General features: G+C 35.7%; 3 protein-coding genes across 8 annotated transcripts; 1 reads left to right on the top strand and 2 right to left on the bottom strand.

The window, feature by feature from the left end:
• Positions 1-2,995: 2,995 nt before the first annotated feature.
• LOC103425540 (protein CHLORORESPIRATORY REDUCTION 42, chloroplastic) lies at positions 2,996-4,753 on the bottom strand. The gene is made up of 2 exons (XM_008363634.4): positions 3,372-4,753; positions 2,996-3,278 (listed from the first exon to the last, which is right to left on the bottom strand). Exons 1-2 carry the CDS (start codon positions 3,653-3,655, stop codon positions 3,170-3,172), a joined length of 393 nt encoding a protein of 130 aa, XP_008361856.3. The 5' UTR covers positions 3,656-4,753; the 3' UTR covers positions 2,996-3,169.
• Positions 4,298-12,992, bottom strand: LOC103425550 (serine/threonine-protein kinase TOUSLED). 2 transcript variants are annotated; one of them, XM_008363642.4, is made up of 16 exons: positions 12,286-12,992; positions 11,263-11,352; positions 10,688-10,894; positions 9,459-9,515; positions 9,150-9,257; positions 8,949-8,993; positions 8,167-8,279; positions 7,933-7,999; positions 7,483-7,549; positions 7,182-7,276; positions 6,888-7,067; positions 6,520-6,730; positions 6,146-6,410; positions 5,837-5,891; positions 5,437-5,598; positions 4,298-4,753 (listed from the first exon to the last, which is right to left on the bottom strand). In XM_008363642.4, exons 1-16 carry the CDS (start codon positions 12,493-12,495, stop codon positions 4,658-4,660), a joined length of 2,028 nt encoding a protein of 675 aa, XP_008361864.3. In that variant the 5' UTR covers positions 12,496-12,992; the 3' UTR covers positions 4,298-4,657. The 2 variants fall into 2 exon arrangements, with proteins under 2 accessions (XP_008361864.3, XP_008361871.3); XM_008363649.4 differs by lacking the exon at positions 9,459-9,515 and having other exon boundaries at positions 12,286-12,956.
• Positions 12,993-15,337: 2,345 nt separating this feature from the next.
• On the top strand, positions 15,338-21,279 carry LOC108173091 (uncharacterized). Of its 5 annotated transcripts, none has more exons than XR_011579317.1 (7): positions 15,338-15,800; positions 16,131-16,203; positions 16,716-16,816; positions 17,408-17,447; positions 18,901-19,094; positions 19,893-19,990; positions 20,455-21,275. XR_011579317.1 is itself a non-coding variant. In XM_070819102.1 (6 exons), the coding sequence occupies exons 3-6, from the start codon at positions 16,799-16,801 to the stop codon at positions 20,512-20,514; spliced, it is 312 nt and encodes a 103-aa protein (XP_070675203.1). In that variant the 5' UTR covers positions 15,338-15,800; positions 16,131-16,203; positions 16,716-16,798; the 3' UTR covers positions 20,515-21,279. The 5 variants fall into 5 exon arrangements, 2 of the variants coding, with proteins under 2 accessions (XP_070675203.1, XP_070675204.1); XR_011579316.1 differs by having other exon boundaries at positions 20,450-21,275; XR_011579318.1 differs by lacking the exon at positions 19,893-19,990 and having other exon boundaries at positions 20,450-21,267.
• Positions 21,280-23,777: the final 2,498 nt, after the last annotated feature.

Here is a 23,777-nt window from a genome sequence, read left to right as displayed (position 1 = left end):
TTTTTATCATAATAATTATCTTTTAATGGGATTCATCTTGATATTTTCTTACACAACAAGATAAATGGGATGCAAACGATATCTCCAACTTCGAGACTCCTACGGCAAGATTTTTAATCAGATGGTTTTGAAGTAGCAAGGATGATGAAAAGTGTCGTCCGAAAGGGATATTCGTTAACCTTTCTATCTAGTTAAACAATAATTTTCATCAAAATTAAATGTTTGTAAGATAAGAAGACAAGGGGATATGGATGAGATTGACTAGATGTTTGACTAATGCCGTGCAAGAGTTGGATTATAGTGACATATTGCAATTCACATTGCATGCACGGTTGCACCTGAACAGATGTCATGGAAAAAGAAAGCTTTATATTTGCATTGGGAGTCTTAATGGGGATAAAGCAAGGCATTAATATGAGTTCTGATTATGATGTGATAAGCCTAGAAGCCTAGATAGGTTTTTGCTTTGTTTGAAAAGCCATGGATAGCAATCTGAAGGATAGGCATCTAACACGGATCAATTTTTGCTCTGCGAGTTTGAGTTGTAGCTAGACTCTACAATATTATCGTACCTTGCCAAGCAGAAAATATGGATACTATAAATACAAGGTGTGCTGTAACAGAAAAGCTCTTCCAATTCAACACACAAGACTGCCCTGCGCAAACTCTCGCTCTACACGAAACCTTTTAACAACCTGGAGATTTTTATTTTCCTTTTTCCGCTAACACATCTTCAGTTTGGATAAACATCACTGTGAAGGCAACCGGTGACATCTTCAATTTGGATAAACAACACTATTGTCGTAGAATTAGCCAATTGTGGAGCATCTTCAGTTTGGATAAACAACAATGCATCTCAGTCGGTTGATTACTTATCCAAGTCTTGATCGACAAGGGTTTTCGAATCTTTGTTGGTAGAGGTCATCTCATCAGCCTTCTTGGCGAAGTGGGGTGTTACAGATTACTGGGCTCGGCACATTGAATGCCAAGTTATTTTATGATTTGATACTCATAAGTGAGATTTAAAGTTCAGCATTCTAACGGCCGAACTACGTTTACGGTTAAGACGTACATTTTCTTTGAGTATTTGTGCCTATATAGTTTGGTGTCGATTCGGCGTGCTTATACTTTTACGAATATAATCACTGTGACCAAATCAGGCGCCAGCGACTTGTGAACTTCGTAGGACTAGCAACCTTGTCTTTAGGCTCTAGAACCCGAAGGCCAAGATGTGTTCCTTCCTTAGCCGTAGTCGCAAGATTAAGAAGTCAGCAGCACGCCCAATGCCACGCAACACATTCTACTCCCCGGCCGAGCTCGGTCGACGAGTTGGCACGCCCTGCACACAACCGAAGGACGTAGCTAGCTTATTAATCACTCGGCATGCGTGCCACGTAGGTTTGGTAGTTTTTAAGGTCAACAATTTCATATGCGTTTCATGTGTTTTATATATGTTTCATGTGTTTCGTGTTTATACATTTCAATCATGTGTTTCATATTCTTCCATAGCGTTTCATGAGTTTCATGGTGTCGGTTTAGTGATTTTTCAATATTTATCGAAATCTAAATATTTTTAGGTTAAAATGTTTATAAAATTAAATTAGGATAGTCTACATAATATTTTTTTTTAAGTTACTTTAAAAATAAAATTAGCCTAAATTCATTATTTAATATTTTGGGGCTAAAAATTTAACTCATAAGGATTAGAGGAAAAAAACTGTTTTTGGGTTAAAAAATTTATGTTGTAACCCAAAGGTTGGATATGGTATAATGTCGATAAAGTTTGACAAATATTGTGACACAATACGAACGTTGTGTAAAATTACTAGACGAATCATGTCTTTACAGTTGCTTCAGAGGCAGCTTTCAGTACCTGCAGAAGAATTGTGGCTCCACAACATTGCCGTTTCCAATCAAATACTATAGAAACTTTGATGTGTGCACGAGATAGCATTTGGAGTATGTTACGAGATATTAAGAGAAATCATTGATTATATTTTCTTATTAGGTTTATTAACTTTTTTTTTATTTTTTTAATGTTGTCAGATTTGACTTCCACAAAGAATTCGTCTTGCACATTTGATGACAATGTCGATGTCAATGTTGAGGATAAATTTGGTCACATGTTTGCACTTTAACTTTCTTTCGTTGAATGTTTTTTACGTTGCGAGGAGTCAAGCACTGGATTTCAAACGTGAGTAGCAGACTAAAGATGATGAAGAAACGAATGGAAATGACTTGAAAATTTTAAGTTTTAATCAAAATGATAAAAAAATGTTGTACGTGAATAGTACCAGAAGTGACTTTTTAGAGTAAAAATGTCATTTTTGCTAAAAGTGAACAGTACCAGAAGTGTTTCGTTAAAATTCTCATGAAATTATTGTTTATTTTATTTTGGAGAGACGATGAAGAGTTTGATTGCGATTTTTTAGTAATTTAATTTCATGAATTAAGTTTTGAGTTTCAATTGATGATAAGAATTTAATTGCAACTAAGAAGATAAATTCATCTCAAAATTTTGAGAATGAATTATTCTTCAACAAAAGAAGAAAAAAATGAACTTCAATTAAAGAAACAAAAAGTATCTATGAATTTCAAATTGGTTTTTGACTCAACATTAACAATTGCCTTAACATGGATACCCATGACCCATCAGGCTAAAACCCATATTCATGTCCAATTTGTGAGTATGGATCAAGTTTCTTGACACAAAGTTAGTCCTTCGTAGTAATCAATAGGGGTGGGCACCAAAAACCGAAATTGAAACACATACCAAATTGATTTTTGTTTTACTTACTATAAAATGTTCTTCTCTCCTGTTTGAGGACTAAAACAAATTGAAAGAAACAATAAAAAAAAATACATTTAGTTGAGAACCCCAAAACCAAATAAGCATGTTAGGTAAGCCAATTTTTTAACGCGTCCGGAACTAAATTAAAACCGTTGAACCAAACCAAAACCGAATTGTTTGGTTTCATTTCAGTGCACACTATCAAACCAAAATAGCTTTCAGTTCGATATCAATTTTACCCCAAAACCGTACCGCACTGGACCATGCTCACCCCTAGTAAAAGTTTACATTACTAACTAGATGCAGTCAATTTAATACTATGGAAAATGTATTAATAATAGCATGAGCAGGTAAAATAAAAATACAAAAATCACTAGTCTATTGGTCAAGGTCCAACTCCAAGGGCTTGAAGTATTTCCCATCAATGAGGTAAGTGCCAATTGAAAGCCGTACTGCCCACACATCCTTTGGCTTTCTTGACACAATTCTGCACCAAGAAATATCACACACACACACGTTCACACATTGATAATTTGATATTGCTAAAACAAGTTAAACATCTAATTAATTGCTTAATTACCTTCCGACGTCACCCGGTTTGACTAAGCCGGAGTTAACCCGGAGGCATGGAACGGATGCTGCAGTTTTTATCATTCTGGGAGCTTCAGTTACGATTATTGGAGAGCCTACAGCAAGGTTGGATTTCCTTGCCGGCAACCCAGACTCTGGTGGTGGCTCCGCCATGGCACGGACGGCATTCAAGCTTTGTTTATGGGAGTTCATGGTGTTGAATTGAAGGGTTGGATTGTGATGGAGCTTTGAGCATGTAACTGCAGTTGTGGAAGAGAAGAAGGATAATGCCATAACTGGATTCGGAGTAGTACGTACAACTCTCTCGTCTAAATAGTAAACATATGGGATAATATTTATGCGGCTCTTGGGCGTCGGTATGTTATGTAGCCGTATACTAGTCGACCGTATGTACAACTTGTCAACTTGACTAATACATAACACAAAGTTAGGAAGAAATAAGAGCGACCGATTAAAAATGGTTTGGTTTGGTTCGATTTCAAAATGGTTTGGTTTGGTCGAACCAAACCAAATCGAAGCATTAAATACTAGCTAGTTGGGTAATATTTTAATGTCAAACTAAACAGCGCTCATACCTAGATCTGACCAACAAAAAAGCTTTAACTCCAAGAGTGACTTGTTGATGAGCCGGACATCCATAAGACGAGTATTTTACGAAAAATAAAAATAACAATTGTTTGGTTGTTAATAAACACATGAATGTGTGTGGGTAAGAATCACGGTCATTTTTTTTTTAAAATCCTTGGTAATGAAATTCATTCCACCTAAGGCAATTACAACTCCATCAAACTGAGGGTGGTTTCTATGAACAAAACGTAAATCACTGCCTTTTCTTTCATTTCAGTCCTACATTATATAGATAGAATTCAACTTTCTAACTACATTTTATAGTTTGTCCAAAAAAACAAAAGTACATTATACAGAGATCAAAGTTGCATTGCATCATAGAGGACAACAAAAAATTTATCCCCGCCATTCGTACAAGATTACCAAAGCGAAGCTTCAGAATCCTTTCATGTAAACCTACTCTTTACACTATTTTTCTTCCCAAAACGAGAGTGCCAACGCATGATCAAAAAAAAAAAAAAGAATAACTCAGAAGCATACCTAGGCTGCTGAATAACCAAATCTACAGCCTTCACCCGTAGGGAAGTACACCACAGCAACAATGAGTAACAAACCTTTACAAGCTGTACAAAATTCCTTGTGGGTATTGCAGGAAAGCAAACAAAATCCTGCGGCGCCCAGCTCTCGGGTCTTCTTAGCTGTAAAGATTTACTTCTTTGAGTATGTGAGAAATGGATCTTGAGCAATCCCTATAACATCTGGCCTCTCTGCTTGATTATATGTTAGACAACGGCGAATAAATTCCTGCAAACAGAAATATGCAAAATGGTATCACCAAGTTGCTCAGAATTCACCTAAACATGTCCATCAATAAATGTGGAGAGTTAAGGGGATGAACCCTACAGTATCTTGTTTATTGGCAACTAAATCATATCAGCCTCAATCCGTTCGAGGTAGGACGCCACTAGGTGGGTGCTGTGCTGACTATGGTTATGGTCTTCTAATATGGCAGTATTTTTGTAATCAAATAACTATAGGAGAAAACAAGTTTGAGGAACTGCTAAAAATGTTGCTATAGATGACCATGTTAAGGTACCAAGCCTTCAAGAAACCAAGTCCTTCAATAATATTTTTCATTCATCAAAATTTCTCTGCTTTAAAATACCCGTAGTCTCATAGATATACAATAGGCTCCTAAAGATAAAAACACCTACCAATACTATAAAACTCTAAAAAAAAACCGTCTTTCTAAAGCCCATATACATAAACAAAAACCTCTTGGATTGACTTTGACTTGTATATTATTTTTTTCTCAACTGGTCGACTCTAGATTCCAGGACGATGTTTGGTCCAGTGAGCAGCCCATGCATAATTTGTTTCCCAGGTTATATCATTTATCTTGAAGAACAAGATAGATTTTTCTAAAAACCAACTACTTCCATCAAAGAAAAACTAAGCATGATGTACCAACTACGAGCACAACTCACCTTTGCTTCATTTGAGATGGCAGGTCTGGATGGAAATTCAACTTTTCGAGCTTTAATAATTGTGTCCTCCCGTAGTATTCTTTCCTGGGTCTGATCATGCCCAAAAGGGCGTCTTCCAAATAGCATTTGGTATAACAGAATACCTGCTGACCAGACGTCAACCTGCTTTCCAAGAGACTGTTAAAAAAACCTTGGGACCCAAGTTGAGGAGAATAAAGGTCAGAGGAGAAACAGTTTGGCTTTCTGACAAGTTCTTTTCCAAATAAGAAGATTCTGGGGACACCAATTCTATCTGTAGTCTAGTACGCAATGAAATTTACATGTCTAAACTAGGCTATAGCAAAATTGATATAAAACAGAAAATTTATCTATGAGATACAAATTTATTAAAGTCATGAACCTTCGATGATATAAGAGGTGTCTTGCTGAGCTCAAAGCATTCAGGAGGTAAATACCTGCAATAAGGAATTATTAAATATTCTGCTACTTAAACCAAATGTACAAAAATGTCAAGGAGAAGAAGACAGAGGAGAGCCACTGGAAGACACAGTAGCAGCCAAAAACTCAACAGGACTACATAAATATATTAAGGTGAAGAATCTAATTTTCAAGTTCAAACGTCGTTACAAATTCCCAAGGGAAGCTGAACTTCTTTTCTTTAAGAAAATGTAATCCTGCATGTGTACATAAGCTGACTTGCGTCACTTACCAATAAGTCCCAGCACCCTGGGATGTTAGTTCCATACCCTGGGATCCGACATCATCCTCCACTATCTTGCTAAGACCAAAGTCAGTCACTTTTGCAACCCCGAGTTCGTCAAATAGGACATTTCCAGGCTTCAAATCATAATGTATAATCTTCTGTGTTCTTTTGTTCAAGTATATAAGACCTTGAAATATCTGAAAGATAATGATCCTAGCTTCCCTCTCGGGTAACACAGGTGTTGCTTTAAGGACAGCATCAAGATCTTTCCCTGAGGGTACACAAGGAAATATCAATAAAACCAAAAAGAAGATGAAGAAAGAATGAGACAAGAATTTTTTAAGATTATTCAAAGGACAGAATGTTGATGGTATAAATACCACTGCAATACTCTAAGACAGTGCAGAATGTATTTTGATCAATCTCAAAAATGTCCCAAAGTCGAACAATGTGATGATGCACCAAAGTCTTGTGTATATTGTACTCCCGGATTGCATGTCGTATGTAACTTTGCTTCTTCTCTTCACTCCACTGAGCATTTAAACCATGAAGTTTACATGCAACATATCTATGCCCTACCAAGTCAAATGCCTGCTGGAAATTTCTCACTTCAAATCACTGCAAAAAGGTATTTCTTTACAATTGCCAACATTGGCAAATGAATTATCTAGACTTTTCTTCCAAAATATAACATTTACTATAACTTAGTGGAAATAATTTTAGATATTAAAATTCACAAAGTTCCGACCTTGTAAACTTCACTGAATCCCCCCTTGCCAAGGAGATTTAAGAGGGCATATCTGTGGTTGAGAATCTGAAAATTGTTAAAACGGGAACCATCCTCATCTCGTATGCGTTTCATTTCACGTATAAGCCTTCCCTTCTCCAGTTCATATCGGTCTCTTTCACGCAGGATAACTTCCTCCTCCTACAGAAGTCCATAGTTGAATGACAAACAAATGAGAAAGCAAGGACTTCCTAATGAAAATAAATAGAGAACGGAAAAATCCAAAACATAAATTAAAGAAACTAGTAAGCTTACTCGTTTGATGCTGGCTAGACGGGATTTATAGATCTCATCCTGGACTAGAAGTTCTTCTTGCATTCCAGTTTCAGCATCAACTCCATCACCCTTATCTTCAGAAATTGAAAATCCGTAAATCCAAAGGATAGATAGATAGTGAGAGAGACAGAGAGAAAGTGAAATGGAGCTTAAATCCAACAGACACCATATAATTAAATTGCATTGACCCCAAAAAATGATCAAATTCCTGGAACATGGTTTAAACCAAAGTAACCAAAATGAGAAAGGTAATAAGAACAGTCATGCATAAGAACTTTACCACTTTGCTTTTTCTTCAATGACTTTCGCTGCCGCTCAACAGCCTCCTTAGTTTCTAATAATTGTCTCTAGAAAATTAACATAACAATGTTAATAAATGCCATATCTAAAAGAAAAGGTACAACGATCAATAATTTATTAAACGACAGCATTTGTAGAGAGAAAAGAAAATGTGATCCTCTCCCTTAAGTAGTCTGGAATCCTAATGTGACCTTGCTGGGGAAACAATAAATACTGTCATTGTTTTTCTCAACTGACCCTTTTCTTTTCTAGCCCTTTCTGGTTCAAGCATTATGAAATGCAATTCTATTTGCAAAAGGGTTCATATTATTTGATAAGTGGACAAAAAGAACGCCATCAAAGTAGAAAAGTTCCCTGTGGCTAAACATAAACATAAACATAAACATAAACATAGTTGCATGAAAAAGAAAAATGTCAGATAAGAACATACAAGATGAGCATTGAGATCTTTCAAAGCTTGCCCATCTTCCCATGTCTCAGATATGACAGTTCCAGCTCTGGAATGGAAAAAGAAAATTATTTGCGAATATATAAAGAAAAATGGAATCACTAGGCTGAGAGGAGCCCATAAAAATTTTGAAACCAAAAGATAAAGAAATCCCTCAAGCATGAAGAACCCTTTCAAAGTACCAAATATAGAAGCTAAAATAAAATGATGCATTACCTGATGACACCCACATTGCCAAGCCTCAAAGAGTCCTGTCGTACTTTTAACCTTGCTTCCTGCCTTTCTGCTTTCGAAACAGATATCAGCAGATCAGAGATCACTTTTGTTCTCTGCATAAGTGGAAACCAGAACTTGTATCTGTCACAACTATGTTCCAACATACCAATGATAAACATAAAATTCACGCAGAATGAAATCATTCTGACCCACTGCTTGTAGAAAAATGAATCTAACAGCTCATAATCTGTCAAGGCTTCCAGCAATTACAACATTGTATCATGATTCATGTGTAAATGAATCTAAAAGATGAACTATCTTGCACGGAACTAATGCACAAGTATCCTATTAAAATGACATTTGTGTATGCGAGTATGCACACACTAGTCTGTTAATTTAAACTAAAGGCTGTTTGAGAACTGGATGACCACTCCAATGCTGCCCTGTAATAAAGGGAAAGAACTAGAACCAGCCCACAAATTTTAAACTGACATGAATGGTATAATAAAAATTACTTCGAGCAAATGGACATAGTGTATCTTTATTTCTGCAAACATGGTCAACAAACTAGTTTACTGAAATTATTAGTAATGAGATTATAACAGAAAAGCGCAACTTAGTATAAAAGTTTACTATCTGTACTTTGTTTTCCCATGAAAGTTGACAGTGAATGATAAAGAACAAAATGCAACAATGTCGCAGAAAAAATTTAAAAATAACAATAATTCTATATAATGATTAATTGGAAATACTGATGAATATAAATTGTCCAGAGAGCACACCTTTGGCTTCATTTTCTGTTCAAGCTCTTTTACATCATTCAATTCCTACACATCACAGATTCACAGATAACAATGAAAGGCTATGAAAAATAGAAAGCCGAGATGAACAGATTTTCATTCTAGACAAGAGCCTAAGAAGAAAGTGACACTACATTAGCATATACATTGTTTTCATGACAACAGTGGCAGTTACTTAATTACCTTCTCTGATTGACGGCAAAGATTCTGATAATCAGAGGCCTCTTGACGTGATTTTCGCAAGTCCTCCTCTAGAGCAGCAACTGTTGCACGTAAAGATGCAATCTCCTCCTAGTTTGACAAAGAATAGTAAAACTATGAATTATGTGCCTCTAGGGTAACCATTTTGAGTATAATGCTTGAACTGTAAAAAGATCGTCAGGGAAGAGACAATAGGCAGTTCTCTTACTCCACCCCCACCCCCACCCAATAAGTATCTTCTAAAGAGTAACAAATAATTGCAAAACGACTTAAGAAATCCGCAAATCATACATCTAATGAAGAGCGGTTGTCATTCCGAAACTGCTCTTTAGGCCTGCTATCCCTATCCTGCAAGTATGAATGTGTAAGACAGCAGTGTGTGCTCATGAATATTTCTGTTCTACATACAGCAACAAGAATAAACCCCAACGAGAAACGAAGTACTAGTCAGGACAGACAAGTTTTCCATCAATCATAAATGATGTACAGACCAGAAAATTTGAAGAAAAACTTGCAATCAGCTCATTACTCCCAACTAAATTAAGCTGATTTGAATTATCCCAGTGTTTTTGTGACACCCCTATAGATGCTAAAAATCATAGTCTCTCCCATAGATACTCTAAATCTGACTGTAGTCTACTTGAAAGAGGGACCAGATTAAACATGCATGGAATAGGATGCGGGTATGGTTCAAAATGGCAAATCATAAATTTTATCAAAAGATTTTATGTGGTTTTTAAAGTTTCAGCTGAGCATTTTTTTCACACCAATGGAAACATGATTTGCCATCACACCATAATAATCACCATATATTGCCTTTCGATATGATTTGCAGATCCTTTCAGTCACTTCTTTACTAGACTACTAGTACAATTTTAATCACCTAGTTTAGTAAAATGGAAGACATGTAAGGTGTACATGACACAATGGGCAAATTCACAAACATTCTCTACCTCCCAGGTTTGTGAAATATATAAAAGACTTCATTTTTTTAACGTCATAAAATATTTAGAACAAAATTAGCTAAAACTTCAATCAAAAGCATACACAGGGCCATGTGTGTAAACCAAGCAATAAGCAGTTCCAGTCAATGTCACCTCATTACCAGGTGACATTTATATGTTGGCACTTCCTAGTCAATAATTCAATCAGAAAAATAAACAGATGGCAAGAAGAAGATGCAGGTCCTGATAAAACTCCATTCGCGGCTAACAGACCCTCAATCAATTATCTAACAAATATGATCTTAAAAAAAATAAATTAAACAATGGCAAAGAAAAGAAATAGTCAGAATTTTTTTACAGAGAACAATAGATATCGGTGCCCCAGTCCATTAAAAGGAAAAAACATGTTCTGGTAACAGAATACAGTAGATAACTTTTAGAAATAACAAATAACATATGAGCATAAGCGATAACAGCCTGATGATGGCATTGATGCAGAATAATGATGCACAGAAGATAACTGCTATCTTAAAAGAATAAGGATTAAACTGAAACAGCTCAAGTGTATGAGCATACCTTATTGTATGGGTTCTCAGACTGACCATTGAGAGGTGAAACTGTCGAAGGAGTTACTAATAATCTTGTCTGATCACTGACTCTTGAACCACGAACCCTACCTGAAATTGAATTCCCCCTACCACGACCATGCTTTTTTTGATTTACATCAGAAGTTGCTTTGGTATCAACAGTTTCTACAACCATCTGCCTCCCATCAACCACTGCCTGCTTGTGATTTTTATTTCAGATTTTTTATTTTATTTATATAAATTCATTTTATATGGGGAAGAAACAACAACTACAAAGCCTTTTCCCATTAAGTGGGGTTATATGGGGAAGAAAGTTAGAAAGAAAACGATTTTTCAATGTAAAAATAAATAAAATAAAAAAAGTAATTGAACACCATGATCCCAACTTTTCGTCTAAATCGTATTTTGATGAGTTTTCTAAAACCGTGCTGCCTCAAACATGTTAGAACAGATTAGATATATCATTTGAAGCCAAGATACTATAGTGTGTATTATCAACTAAAATCAGTGGCTACAATATTATCCTAAAGTTTCTAACCAAATTTAACTTGAACAAGAGCCTACCTCAACATGTTCAAGAACAGTTGAATTACCATCTTCTTGAAGTTTCTGGCGCTTCTGAGTGTTGGCTTGTATCAGAAACTCCCCTCCATTCTGTCATAAGAATATGAACTAGAACATAAATCATAGAAAATCGAAAAGATCCAAGACCTGACAGTCAGTCAGTTTAATGAGAATTATGTACTTAAAACCGTTAAAAATATTTAAATTCTAAATTAAAATATAATGCTACGTAACAGATTGTTTTCAAAGGATAAGATAGCTTCCTTTGGTATTTTCTTGTTTTGTACATGGACTTTTCGTTCACTGGTGAATAATACTATTATCTCAACTTTATTAACAACTTCGTTTCTTATAAACCAAAAATTCTTAGGAAAAAAATTCCAAAACTGGTGACAGGGGGATGCAATCCCAACCCGGTAAGGAAACCATAATAGTGAAAGCAAATTTCACAAACGTAATGGTTATATAAATGGTATGAAGAAAATAAAATTTCCCATACTAGTTGCATAATTTAGTCCATCAGTTCAGTATTTACTAGTCCAAATATTGTTTTGATTCGTCCGACATATCCAGTCTCATTGTTTTGGCATTTAATCATCAAGCATGTAAGGACCTGAGCAATTTCGATCACCTAGAAGGCTGTATCGTTTGATTTTAGTGAATCACTAAAGTAAGATAGATAAAGACCGTTTTAATAAGCAATAATACATTCTTAGAACAACAGTTCAACCTAATAACAAAGAATCCCTTTCTGATTAATGAGACAATTTGAATCCTAAGATCGCAGGCATCAAAGTGCATTCCACTTATAATTAGCTTATACCGGCAACAACGAAACTTCATTGATTGAAATAGTATTGAGTAGACATAAGAAATGTAAATAAACTTATCCCCATTTGATCAATTCGCTAAACTGCTTACGAATTGCCATTAGAATCAATCCCAACTGGTAAATTAAAATTGAAAGCACAAACTCACTGAATTACACGCATTGGGTACAGAATTGAGAGAGAAAGGGCTTACATCATCGTCGGAATCACTCGAAGTTGAAGGCTCGGCCAAGTCAGCCGTGGTGAATCTCGGCTGCTGCTGCTGTTGCTGCTGGAGAGCAGGAAGGGCGGAGGAGGCCTTGCCGACCATTCGGGCTTCGAGCTTGGCAATCTTGGTGGGCAGAGAGTGGTCCGACTGGTTGGAGGAGTTGGAGGAGAAATGGATGAGCATGTCATCCGACATTGTTACTATTAAGCCAATCACGAGAGTCAACAATGTTGGGTAAAAAATAAAAAATAAAAAAAATTCAGATCATTTGACGAAAAGGGGTTTTGACTTTAAGCCATGGGAGAGGAGAGGACAGGAGAGAGTGTTGCGCCTTCTGCTTTTCTTTACTATTTTCTTCTACTTTGGCTCTCAATGTTGGGGAGAGGGAGAGGGAGAGAGAGAGAGAGAGAGAATTAGGGTTTTGAATTTGGGAGAATGGGAGGAGGGTAGGGGGAAATTGAGGAGGGAGAGATTGATGGTGTCTTGGTTCAAAACTATTTGGGCAGAAGAAGGAAAGGGAAGGGAAGGGACTCACTTGGACTCTGGATTGTAGAAGAAGCTTTTGTCTGGTGGGCAAAGCAAAAGTAGCAAATTGGTGGAAAAAGAACGAATGACCGACTGAATGACTCGATTGGGACTTTTTCGCATTCGGTTTTGGGGTGGGGGACGTGAAATTTTGGGTTATTTCTAGCTATGCCTGGAACTTAATTTTGAGGTTTAATTTTAGGGAGTTTTAACGAAAACCCCACGGTACTGTTTACTTTAACGAAAAATCACATTTTTACACTAAAAAGTCAAACATGGTACTATTCATTTTACCCTTTATTTTGTCCTTATCATTAAAACTCAAAGTTTTCAAGCCCTTTTCATTAGTTTTCCTTTAATTTTAGTTACGATCCTAAAGTTTTTGGTTTTCAATATTTGATACATAAAGTTTTTTTATTTCAGAGCTGTACCTGAAGTTATAATTTAGGACACTTTTATACATCCGTTAGTAGGGGTGGATTTTTTTGCCAAATTACCATGCCAACCGAATTACCAACCGTGCCATACCGATTTTGTGCCAAATTTTTTGTACCAATCGGTAATGGTACGGTATTGTACCGTACCAAAATATCATGGTATGGTATTGGTAATGGATACCATTACCATGGTATTACCGTACCATACCGAAAATACAATATAATTTATAATTTATATAATACATAATTATATAACACATATTTATAATATTCCAATAATTTGAAAATAATACCCTACTTATATTAGCATAGTTGTTGGTGACTTTGATCTCTTAAAATTGTGGAAATCAAACACAAAAGAGTTCCTAATTCTTTCACAAATAGCCAAAATATCTTTGTAACCCCCACTTCTACTGTTGCTAGTGAAAATGCATTTAGTCTAGGGAGGAGGGTTGTGAACCCTTTTAGGGTATCCTTTGACTCCTAAAATAATGGAGGCACTAGTGTGTACTAGTGGTTGGCTTAGGGCAGGTGAAGTAAACTTCTACAAGGACCAACGGAAGATATGCTTCAATTTTACAAGGAAATATAAGAAGAGAAAACAAGAAAGATATGCTTTAATTTTTTTAGTAAATTTTTATTAAATGGTTTTCAACTTTAATTCTTCTTGCTACTAATTAATATGTTTTCTTTGTTTGTAATGTAGGCTTGACACAAACTCAATCTTCTACAAGTTCAATGCCTCCTCCAAAAGTTTCGACATCTCAAGCTTGAATAACTGATCAATGAATTCTCTTTTTTGAAGTTTACTTCCAATTTTCATTTGGTTTGAAACTTTAATTTCTATTTGGATTGTTAACTTCTATTTGTTTTGGTTCATAACTTCTATTTGGATTGTAAGCTTAATTTTCATGATGAATCTTGATGCTTCATTTGAATTATTATGTGTGTGAATTGTGAATGATGAATAATAGATGAATTTAATCTATAATGTATGAGATAAAGGTACAAAAAAAAAGTTTTGCCCTTGAATTGGGTTAAAAAAACAAAATGGCAATTACCATTGCCACACCATGCCAACCAAACTTTTGGCAATACCGAAAGTTTGGTACGGTAATGGTAATAGATTTTACCAAGCTGAAAGTTTGGTACGGTAATTGGTACAAGGGTTTTGGTACGGTAACCGTACCGAACCCACCCCTATCCGTTAGTGTTGTTAAATCATCCGTTAACTGGTGATGTGATGTCGACATAGACAATGATTGGACGTCACATTTGGCCCACGTGAATATTAAAAAATTAAACATTAAAAAAATAAAAAAAACTATAAAAAAGTTATTTTCTTTTTTTGTCTTCCACCTCCCCGACCCTTCGTCCCTCCCTCCCTCCCTTTAGGGGTGGAAAAAATTCCTAAAAATCCCAAACCAAACCAAAAAAATACCGATCCCAAACCGATTTTCCTAAAATTTTCGGTGTGCTATCCCGAAAAAATACCGAAATTTCGGTATGGGAATCGGGATTGTCTTTCCAATAGTTTGGTATTCCCATACCGAACCAAAATATATATTTTTAATTATTTTATATATATATATATATATAGACACACACACACAGATAATAATATATATAAATCATGTTGGCACAATAATGAAAAAATCATGTTACTTTATTTTTCATCCCTGCAACATAAAGATATGAAGGTTTATGATATGTGTTATGTGTCATTCTATTTCATTGATAGGAGTCACCTTTACTAGAAGTAACACAAACACCAGTGTCAAAGTTGATGAAGAAAGTAAAGAACATAAACACCGGAAGTGTAATGAGTATTCCACATAATCACAAAAAGGTATATTATCTATTCTAAAATTGAGGAATGAATTGACTGTAGCTTAGCTACAGTCAATTGGTTGCCACTCGATTTCACTCTATTTACCACAATACCAACCAAATGGCGCTGGTTGGGAGGGTAATTATCAAAAGTTGGGAGGGTAATTTTGGCTCTGAACAGATTTGCATTATTTACGTTTCTACCATTGTGTGTGGCTGTGCTTCAGACAGAACTCACAGATTTGTGGAGGGATTTCAGGGAGAGGCGTGGGATGGCAGGGAGGGGAAGGGGGAGATGAGTGAGGCTGCCAAAAAGTGGGGTTAGTATTGATTTTTTCTCCTCAAATCAAGGGTGTCGCTGATTGAGAGATTGAGAGGGATGGGGGAAAGAGACAGAAACACAGCCATTTGGCCTTCATTTTCCCCTTTTTCAAACCCTAGCAGCCAGAACCCCAAAACTGAGCTCACTTCTACAATAACATCGGCTCTTGCTTCCCAAAACCACACAAACCTTCCCTTCATTTCTGTTACAGGTAGCTGAAAGATATTCTTGGGGATGGAGAAGACGATGGTGGCACGACGGTTGGGTCGTTTGTGCAGGTCACTGTTTTGGAGATTTACCATGAGGAGATTTATGATTTGTTGTCGAGCAATGGCGGCTGAGGATTCGGGTTTGGATGGCCAAAGAGCAATGGCTCCAATTCTAAGGTGATAATATTATCTGGGTCTCTCTTTTCTTTGTTGAATTCTTGCCGATCTATGGTTTTTCTAAGTGCTGGACAAATTTATAGCATGTTTTTAAAAGCAGAAAGGTTGTGTCTCACCCACCTTTTCATCTCAATTTCTGATTATCCTAATTAGGGGTTTCTTAATTAATTATGCTTAAATATTGATCAGTGCTCAATTCCTATATTTCCAACCCCACCTCTCTTTCATCAACAAAGCTTTGAAAATTTGTTTTATTTTTTTTTTTCTGGAAAAATTTCTGATTTTGATTTTATTCAATTTTTTTGTTTGTTTTGTTTTTGTTAATTGCAGCTGCCAGTAGCAATTTTCCCAATACACATGCCCTCGATGCAGCTTACGCTACTGTTCCCTGCACCGCTACAAGGTATGCATGCTGATTTGTACATATTCTTATTTATTTTATTTTGTAATATTTAGCAAAATCAAACATTTGATCACCTTCTTTTGATTTTGGGTTTGGTGGGTTTGATGCGTACTGATATAAATTTATTTGGTTTTGGTTGATCTGATATTGGTGATTGCATAACACGTTGGAATGTGAATTTTCATGCGTTTTGTAATTCTGAGTCTGTGTTTGGATGCTTTAATATGTTGGATTACCTTAGATACTGGCCTTCCGTGACTCTCTTGATTTATGCATGATGGAACTAATTTACTTTAGCATAGATGATTTTTCTGGTCTTCTTACTTTTGTTGGAATGTTAATGTAATCTGTTAATTTTGGATATTTGTTTGTCATGGGTTCTGTAGAAATAGACCGCAGTTGTGTCCTCTCTGTTTTTCTGATTTTTTTCTCAATTAGGATGATTTCTTACCAATTTCCTTTAAGATTTGTGCATGTGTGTTTGTTAATGCTCTGTTTCTTCGTTTTTACAGGAAGAATTGTTTAAAAAGCTCATCATCTATATGATCGGGCAAAAGTGCACTTGGTGGTAAGGTGATGGCAACTTTGGGCGTTGATGAAGTATCGATCCAAGGTTCACTTTGTTTGAAACATTCTAAAAGCTGAAATAATTCCAAGAATTAATGATGAACAAAATTATTTCCATTCCATGCATAAACTGGTTAAGTAGTTCTAGATGGTCTGTGCATGTTGAAGTTTCAAAATAATGACGAAGTAATCATGCTTTAGGTAAATGCCAACTTGAGGGTTTCTTGAGACCCAATATAGATCACCATCAAAATCTCCACCACCCATTTCATCAGCCACTAAAAGCGAACCTTTGCGAGAGAGATTATCTTAAAATCTATTTTGTGGATGAATCTAATTTGTTAAATTTGTAGGGTTTAAGTTATGTAAGAAATTGAGTCGCAAAGTTGAGTCTTTTTTCTGAGTTATGTTAATAATTCTACCTAATGTTTTTGTAAATTCGTGGTTGGGTTCAAGTTATATTAGAAAACATGGATCACTCAAGTCTTAGTACAACTGGATGTTGTTTGCTTGCACAAAATCTTTGTGCATAGAAGTTGAGTCTTTTTTCTGAGTTATGTTAATAATTCTACCTAAAATTTTTGTAGGTTTTTTTTTTGGCTTTTTTTTTCCCTGATTTTGGGGTTCTTTTTTTCAGGCTCGAACGCCGTCGTCTTCCGAAGTCCTCAGTAATAAAGGTAAGCAATTTGAAATTTTGGGGTTATTGAAATCATAGCTTCAATTTTGCAGTTTTGTTTAGATTTGTTATATTGAAGTTGAATTTGGTATTATGGTATGTTCTCTTTGGATGCTCGGAAAGATAGGTGAGAATTTGAATTGTGTGTAAAATTGACAATTTAAAGTTGTTTTTTCTGTTGCTAATGTGTTTTAGTTCAATTGAGTTACAAGGATTGGGGTCTTCACAATTAGGAAGGGTTGGTGCTTTTGTAATGGCACTTTGCATTTGTTTTGAGCGTCCAAAAATTGCTATATCTTGCGCAATGCAGGAAACAAAATAGGTGTCCAAGCAGTGAGAAATGAAGTTGATCATATAAATTGTAAGCCTTCATTTTAAAAATTATCCCTTTAGTCTAAAAGGAGTGAGAAATGAAGTTGATCATATAGTATGTGTCGTAGTGTCATAAAAATCTGTCGCAATAGTGATACTGAGTATATTATATTTATGAAAATATGCTGGATTTGTTGGATTTCTTTTCTTTTTTGTTTACTGTGGATTCTCTTAGTCTTTTCTCATGTAATTATTGGTGCTTTCACAGACCATGTGTGAACTGCATGCCGCTGATGTTTCTTATGCAAACAGACAATATTTGTTTAGATTACAACTTTTGTGAATAGAAATTTTTAAGTTCATCCATTTGATTGTACAGTGGCTCTTGATGTCAGCTGAATTGAATGTAAGTGAAAATCAAACTGCTTTGCTTGGTTCACCCATCTCTTGGTTGTTTAAATTCTTTAGTGATGCCTATATTGATTTGAGTTTGTTAGATTTACTCTGGTGAAATGTGTGTTATCTACATTGGTGCATTTTAGGTGGTGACTCCGTTTGTACCGCCTTTGTAGTGCATCTTTTTGTGCAAATTATTTACCATTCTGCTAATGGCTCTCTCTGCCCCTGCTGCACGTTATTTACAAAATTGCCACCTCCTCTTAATTCTTCGTTCGGTGAGGGTTTCGGGGATGGGAGGTCATGCCGCATCTGAGATAGAGATAGAGATAGAAAGAGAGAGAGAGGGAGGGAAAAGGAGAGGGAGGAGTAGGGATCGCTCAATGAGGGTTTCAGGGATGGCAGGTCATGCCGATAGAGATAGAGATAGAGTTAAAGGGAGAGGGAGACAGAGACAGAGTGATAGAGAAGGAGGGAGAGGGAGGAGTGGGGATCTCATTGCCATTGCTGCAGATCCTCGATTTCATGAGTGGGAGAGGGGGGACAGTCAAAGAAAAGCATGGGGGCTGTCGGAATTTGAGGGAGAGGGGTAGGGATTGTGGCTGGGGGTTTGTGTTTGTCCCTTTGATTATTCTCTGGGGTTGGTTTTGTTCATGAATAAAGTATTGTGTTTTCTCTATATTTTGGTTTTGAGAAGTTGATGGTTTTGGGTTATGTTCTTTTTCCCCTTTTTTCTCAATTCTCAGTGAGTGGCACTTTTTCTCAATGGAAGATGATAGTTCAAATGTGTCAATGGTTCTGGAAATGTGATTACAAGTTTCCGTATATTCAATCCACCAACAACATTTCTATGCACACAACTCAGACACATGGATATGTTCCAATCTCTGCGACAAGCACTACTGTGAGGCCACTACCATATGCGAATATCTTCATACATGTCAGTTCCCTTTCTCACCCTCTTCATGTTTTATCCAATATTATGTTTTTTATCTGATTTCATGTGTTTTCTTGACGCTTTTGGTTGTCCAAGATTTCTAAGTTTTTGTATAAGAATATAAGAACAAAACTGCACATCGAGGAGTTTATGATGAACTTTTTGGAGTGTCGGTAACACTTCTCTTTGGGAATATGTAAATCTACTAATCATTGTTTGATAATTCCTTACATGTATGTGTAACTTTACCATAAATTAATTTAATTTCTATTTCAGGAAATCTGGTCATTTTCTGTGTAAGTTTCCCCTCATGGTTCAGTTCTGCCATTCCCCTCAAAACATCCTTCGTGTCATTTCCTCTTTTTCTGTGTTCAGGTTACATACCTTACATATATATTAGAGACTACAACGATAAAAGATGTCAGTTGAATGTATATAAAAGCAAAACTGCTTATCTTATAGTCCTCATTCACTCATGTATCCCTTTGTTCATAATTGTGTTGAATTTATTCAACTTAAATGTGTTTTATTCATCCAATTACATCTGAAACAACTGGTTCTCGCGGCAACGCTTGGGCATATTTTCTAGTAACTTCTATAATAGGTTTTCCTTCTAGTGTATTCTTAAATGGTAAAACAACTATGTTCTATAGGTTATAAACTTATAAATGCATCTCAGTACTAAAAAAGAAGATATCATATAAAACTTATCCGCGGTTGCACTGGTGGTTATTTAAGAGTTTAATGTTGCCTACTGATATCGTTTGATCAATTCATGCATTATTCCTTCTACCTCCTCAGCTTGATGCCAGGTAACTCATCGGAAGTATGAAGTTGAAACTAGTAATAGAAGAACAATCACAAAACGAAGGAAAACAAGAAGCACAGTAATGTTTGAAGTATGTACCTGATTATTTCAGTGAAAATATAAAAGCTATGGGAATTGGAAATACAAAATCACTAAAAGCCCAAAAATATTTCGAGATTCTTGATTGTCCCGAAATACCGAAACTATTTCAGGATTCTTGAAAATTGGGATTCTCGAAATTTTGGTTTAGGATTGGTCTTGAAATTGGGAATACCGAAAATTTCGGTTTGGGAATTAGGACTAAAGTTTTGGTTCGGTATCCCATACCTAACCACCCCTATCTCCCTTACCCCTCCTTTAGGGTTTTACCAAGGTTTTTTTTGAGAAATATTCTCAAGATATTAAATATGAAATAATATTTTGATATCCCTAATTGATTTAAATAGGGATTACTTACTTGAATGGAGTCGATCTTCAATTATGGATGAATTACATATAGGAGTTGGGTAATTAATCATTATTTTTAATGCTTTGACTTTTCTTTGCCAAGGTCAGGTGAGCTGTGGACAGTCGTATTCAACTGTAGGGACCTTCAGAGGTGTGAGCTGCACGTGAGAGTATTTGAGGAGTCTGCCCCTTTAATGAGGGCAATCTTGTCTTTCTTGAACAAAAGTTTACGTGTCACTTCTAGAATTTTTGGGATTATTCTAGGCTCCACACCCTTCGCCGCTGATCTTCTTGATCCCCGAAGCTTTTTCGATTGCGACTGGTTCTGATGTGGCCTCTAATTCAGACCATGACGCCAATGCTTCATCAACGATCTCTTCGACTGCCACAACTCAGAGCAACAGCCCAAGACAGACTGCATCATCGACTGGATCTGGTAGGAAGGTTTGGTGGGTTCGTGCAGTGGAGATAACGGAGGGAGAAGGGAGGGACGGAAATACAGGGGAGGTAGAAGAAGACCAAAAAAATGATTTTTTTTTTAATTTTTGAAATTTTATTTTTTAATATCCACATGGGCCCATTTTGACACGTGGCACCTAGTCATTGTGCACTTGGCGGCCATGTCACCAGTTAATGGCTGATTGAACAACAACCTTAACGGAAGTGTGAAAGTATCTCAAATCTATGACTTCAGTTACCACTCTGAGATGAACAAAAACTTCAAGTACCAAATGTTGAAAATCAAGAAAATTTAGGATAGTAAATTGAAAATAATCCTAGTTTTAATCTCACTTTGCTCCCTATAACTCAAACATCACCACTTTACTCTCTAAAAATCAAAGTTCGCTCTACTTTGCCCCATGGAACTCAATTTTAGATCCTAGTTTACCCCATAAAACTTAAAAGTCTTATCTGTAAAACTCAAATTTCGTTCCACATTGCCTTAGATATGTTAATTTCTTATGTGGATTAAATTTGGGTACGACAAACTAATCAATTTCCTTTTTTATCTTTTTCATCTCTTCAATTTCTTTTAAACTTAATATTATATGATTGTTGAATATTAACGCATAATGGAGGTTTAGAATCAAATTTGTTGTACATGTGGCATGGTCTTATTGGATGTTGAGCCTCTATGTTCAAGAGACGACATATAAGTTTCAGGGAAAAGAGAAAGTTCACAAGTCAAGTGGTACGAATTTTGAGTTTCAGAAAGTAAAGTGGTGATTTTGGAGTTAGAGATGGTAAAGTGAGATCAAAATGGAGTTCCAGGGAGCATAAATAAAAATAAGCTTGAATTTTTTTTGTGGGAGTCATGTATGTATGTCGGTGCCCTTATTTAAATGTCTTCTTTTATTGTCCAACTTTTTGGAAATTGGAATCCAATGTTTTAACTTTAGGATATTCACAACAACATCCCATCAAACGCAAGGCTTCACTTAACTCCTCAAAATTCAAGTTTTGTCACTTAATCTTCTGAAACTCAAATTGCGTCTCACTTTGCTTCATACCAACAAAAGCTATTAACAAATCCCTTCAAATTGTATATGGCACTGAATATGACCCCTTGTAGCTCTAACACGAGTTGAGTTTCAAAGAGTTAAGTGATATAATTTTAATTTCAAAGATTAGTAAGACTCAAGTTAAGTTTCATAAGGTGTATATAATAAAGTCTTCAACTGTAAACACCAAGTGCAAGTGGTGAATTACTAATACTATAGTAATTATGTCCTAATTTTTCGACTTGCTAGGTCATGAGTTCATATCTCCCCTTCCATTAGTCTAATTTAGAGTAGTTATATAGCTGGTAATAAATTAAACACCAAGAAATTTATTGTGGTTATAAGTAGAGAAATTGCATTTGGAATCCAAAATTTGTAAGAGAAAAAAAGTTGAATTTTCGGATATATAATTGAAATTAATTTAATATTAGCACAATGGAAAAATAAATAATAAATATGATATGTAAACTCAATTACACGTCCAGTTGTTTGTAAATCAGTTATGCAACAAAGAACGAAGGTTAAGTGAATTACTTACAAGATTCCTTAGCCACATACCCACCATGACACACTCTGACCCCAATGTTTAGTGAACACCAAAACCGATGCGTGCAGGTCATCACCTAGATGGGTGACGAAGCCTTGATATGCATGAAATCATAACTAAAATTATCAACTAATAAAATCTACTGAAAGTTCGGCATAACTTCCTCTAAAATATGGATAAACCCAAATCAAAATACCTACAGGTAATCAAATTTATTTCAACACATCCTCAAAGGGCCACACTTAATGGGTTTATGACCCTCTAGTACATGGATGATAACAGGTTCAGAGAATAGATGTCTAAATACATTACAAATACATTACGAATAAAGCCGATTAGGTAACCTACTCGATAAGGATATGTTGGAGCCTGAGAAAATGCCTCGACGTCGAATATGCTCACATCAACTGCTACCGATTTCTGAGGGGGTGCAAAACATAAAAATGTGAGTGGACGCAAAATAAGGTTTCGTAAAACATTATTATTTTTTTTTAACATACTAACCCTCTGTTTTGAAAACAATATAATACTACATATAATTTTTGAAAACATAAGCATGCCCTTAAAACTAAAATTTGATATATACATGTGCACTTTGAGAACTTTACACCTTTGGAACCATGGGTAGAAGAAATCCAATCACTTTCCTCAAGCAGGGTTGTGAAAAGGGCATTGTTGTTGAACCAGAACCTGAAAAAAAACTCAAAGGTTAATTTTTCTTTTATATTACTTGACTTTAACAATATATTAACTGGTTCTGTGTACATTTGTAACCCTTATTGCTGACCTTTAACTTGGATATCAATTTACAGCAAAACTTGAGAAAGAGCACCAACCGCAAATCACAAGTTCAGCCAAAGTGTCTGGGGAATTCTCTAAGATAATTCTTCCTAAGACAGAGCCTTCAAACAAACTTCCTATCGGTGCACTAAGAAACAGGTCGCAAACAAAAAATAAAAAAATAAAAAAAATCAAAGAAAGGTTACAAAGCATTGTTTAGCTCGTTACCTAAATAGTATATGTGTCTCCACCCGTTATTGAGATATGCTCTCCTATTTCCATTTCAGTGCCAGAGATGTTCATTCTCAGAAGAAGTGAGCACTTAAGGATTTAATGATGACTTCGTGCAGGTAACAAGATAAGTGTATATTTTTTGGGCATCCCACTTCCAAACTTAAGTGTTGTAGATAGTCTAAAAAAGCTTTTTTTAAATCTTTTTGCAATCGCTACAGCAATATCATAGCTTGCAGGACATGTATTTCGTTATGTTGTATGCACATACAAAATATTTGTAAACTGCATGCTACTTGCTTTCATTATGTAAACCTATATCTTTTATGGTTGCATCTTTTGTTGCCTCAAACTTCAACCCTTTTGATTTT

The sequence above is a fragment of the Malus domestica genome, chromosome 03, assembly GCF_042453785.1.
Source record: "Malus domestica chromosome 03, GDT2T_hap1".
Classification (NCBI taxonomy): domain Eukaryota; kingdom Viridiplantae; phylum Streptophyta; class Magnoliopsida; order Rosales; family Rosaceae; genus Malus; species Malus domestica.
The sequence above is the reverse complement of the archived record's forward strand: the minus strand, read 5'-3'. Positions and strand labels throughout refer to the sequence as shown.

Bases quoted from the DNA above. Each gene is read 5' to 3' on its own strand.
- LOC108173091 (XM_070819102.1), top strand. The intron at 17,448-18,900 runs GTAAGCAATTTG...CTCAATTCTCAG, and splicing joins CGAAGTCCTCAGTAATAAAG to TGAGTGGCACTTTTTCTCAA. The intron at 19,095-20,454 runs GTCAGTTCCCTT...TGCCAAGGTCAG, and splicing joins ATGCGAATATCTTCATACAT to GTGAGCTGTGGACAGTCGTA.
- LOC103425540 (XM_008363634.4), bottom strand. From the start codon at position 3,655: ATGGCATTATCCTTCTTCTCTTCCACAACTGCAGTTACATGCTCAAAG. The intron at 3,279-3,371 runs GTAATTAAGCAA...TTCTTGGTGCAG, and splicing joins AAACCGGGTGACGTCGGAAG to AATTGTGTCAAGAAAGCCAA.
- LOC103425550 (XM_008363642.4), bottom strand. From the start codon at position 12,495: ATGTCGGATGACATGCTCATCCATTTCTCCTCCAACTCCTCCAACCAG. The intron at 8,280-8,948 runs GTGTGCTCTCTG...CCACTTATGCAG, and splicing joins AACAGAAAATGAAGCCAAAG to AGAACAAAAGTGATCTCTGA. The intron at 4,754-5,436 runs GTGAGTTGTGCT...TTCTGTTTGCAG, and splicing joins CCATCTCAAATGAAGCAAAG to GAATTTATTCGCCGTTGTCT.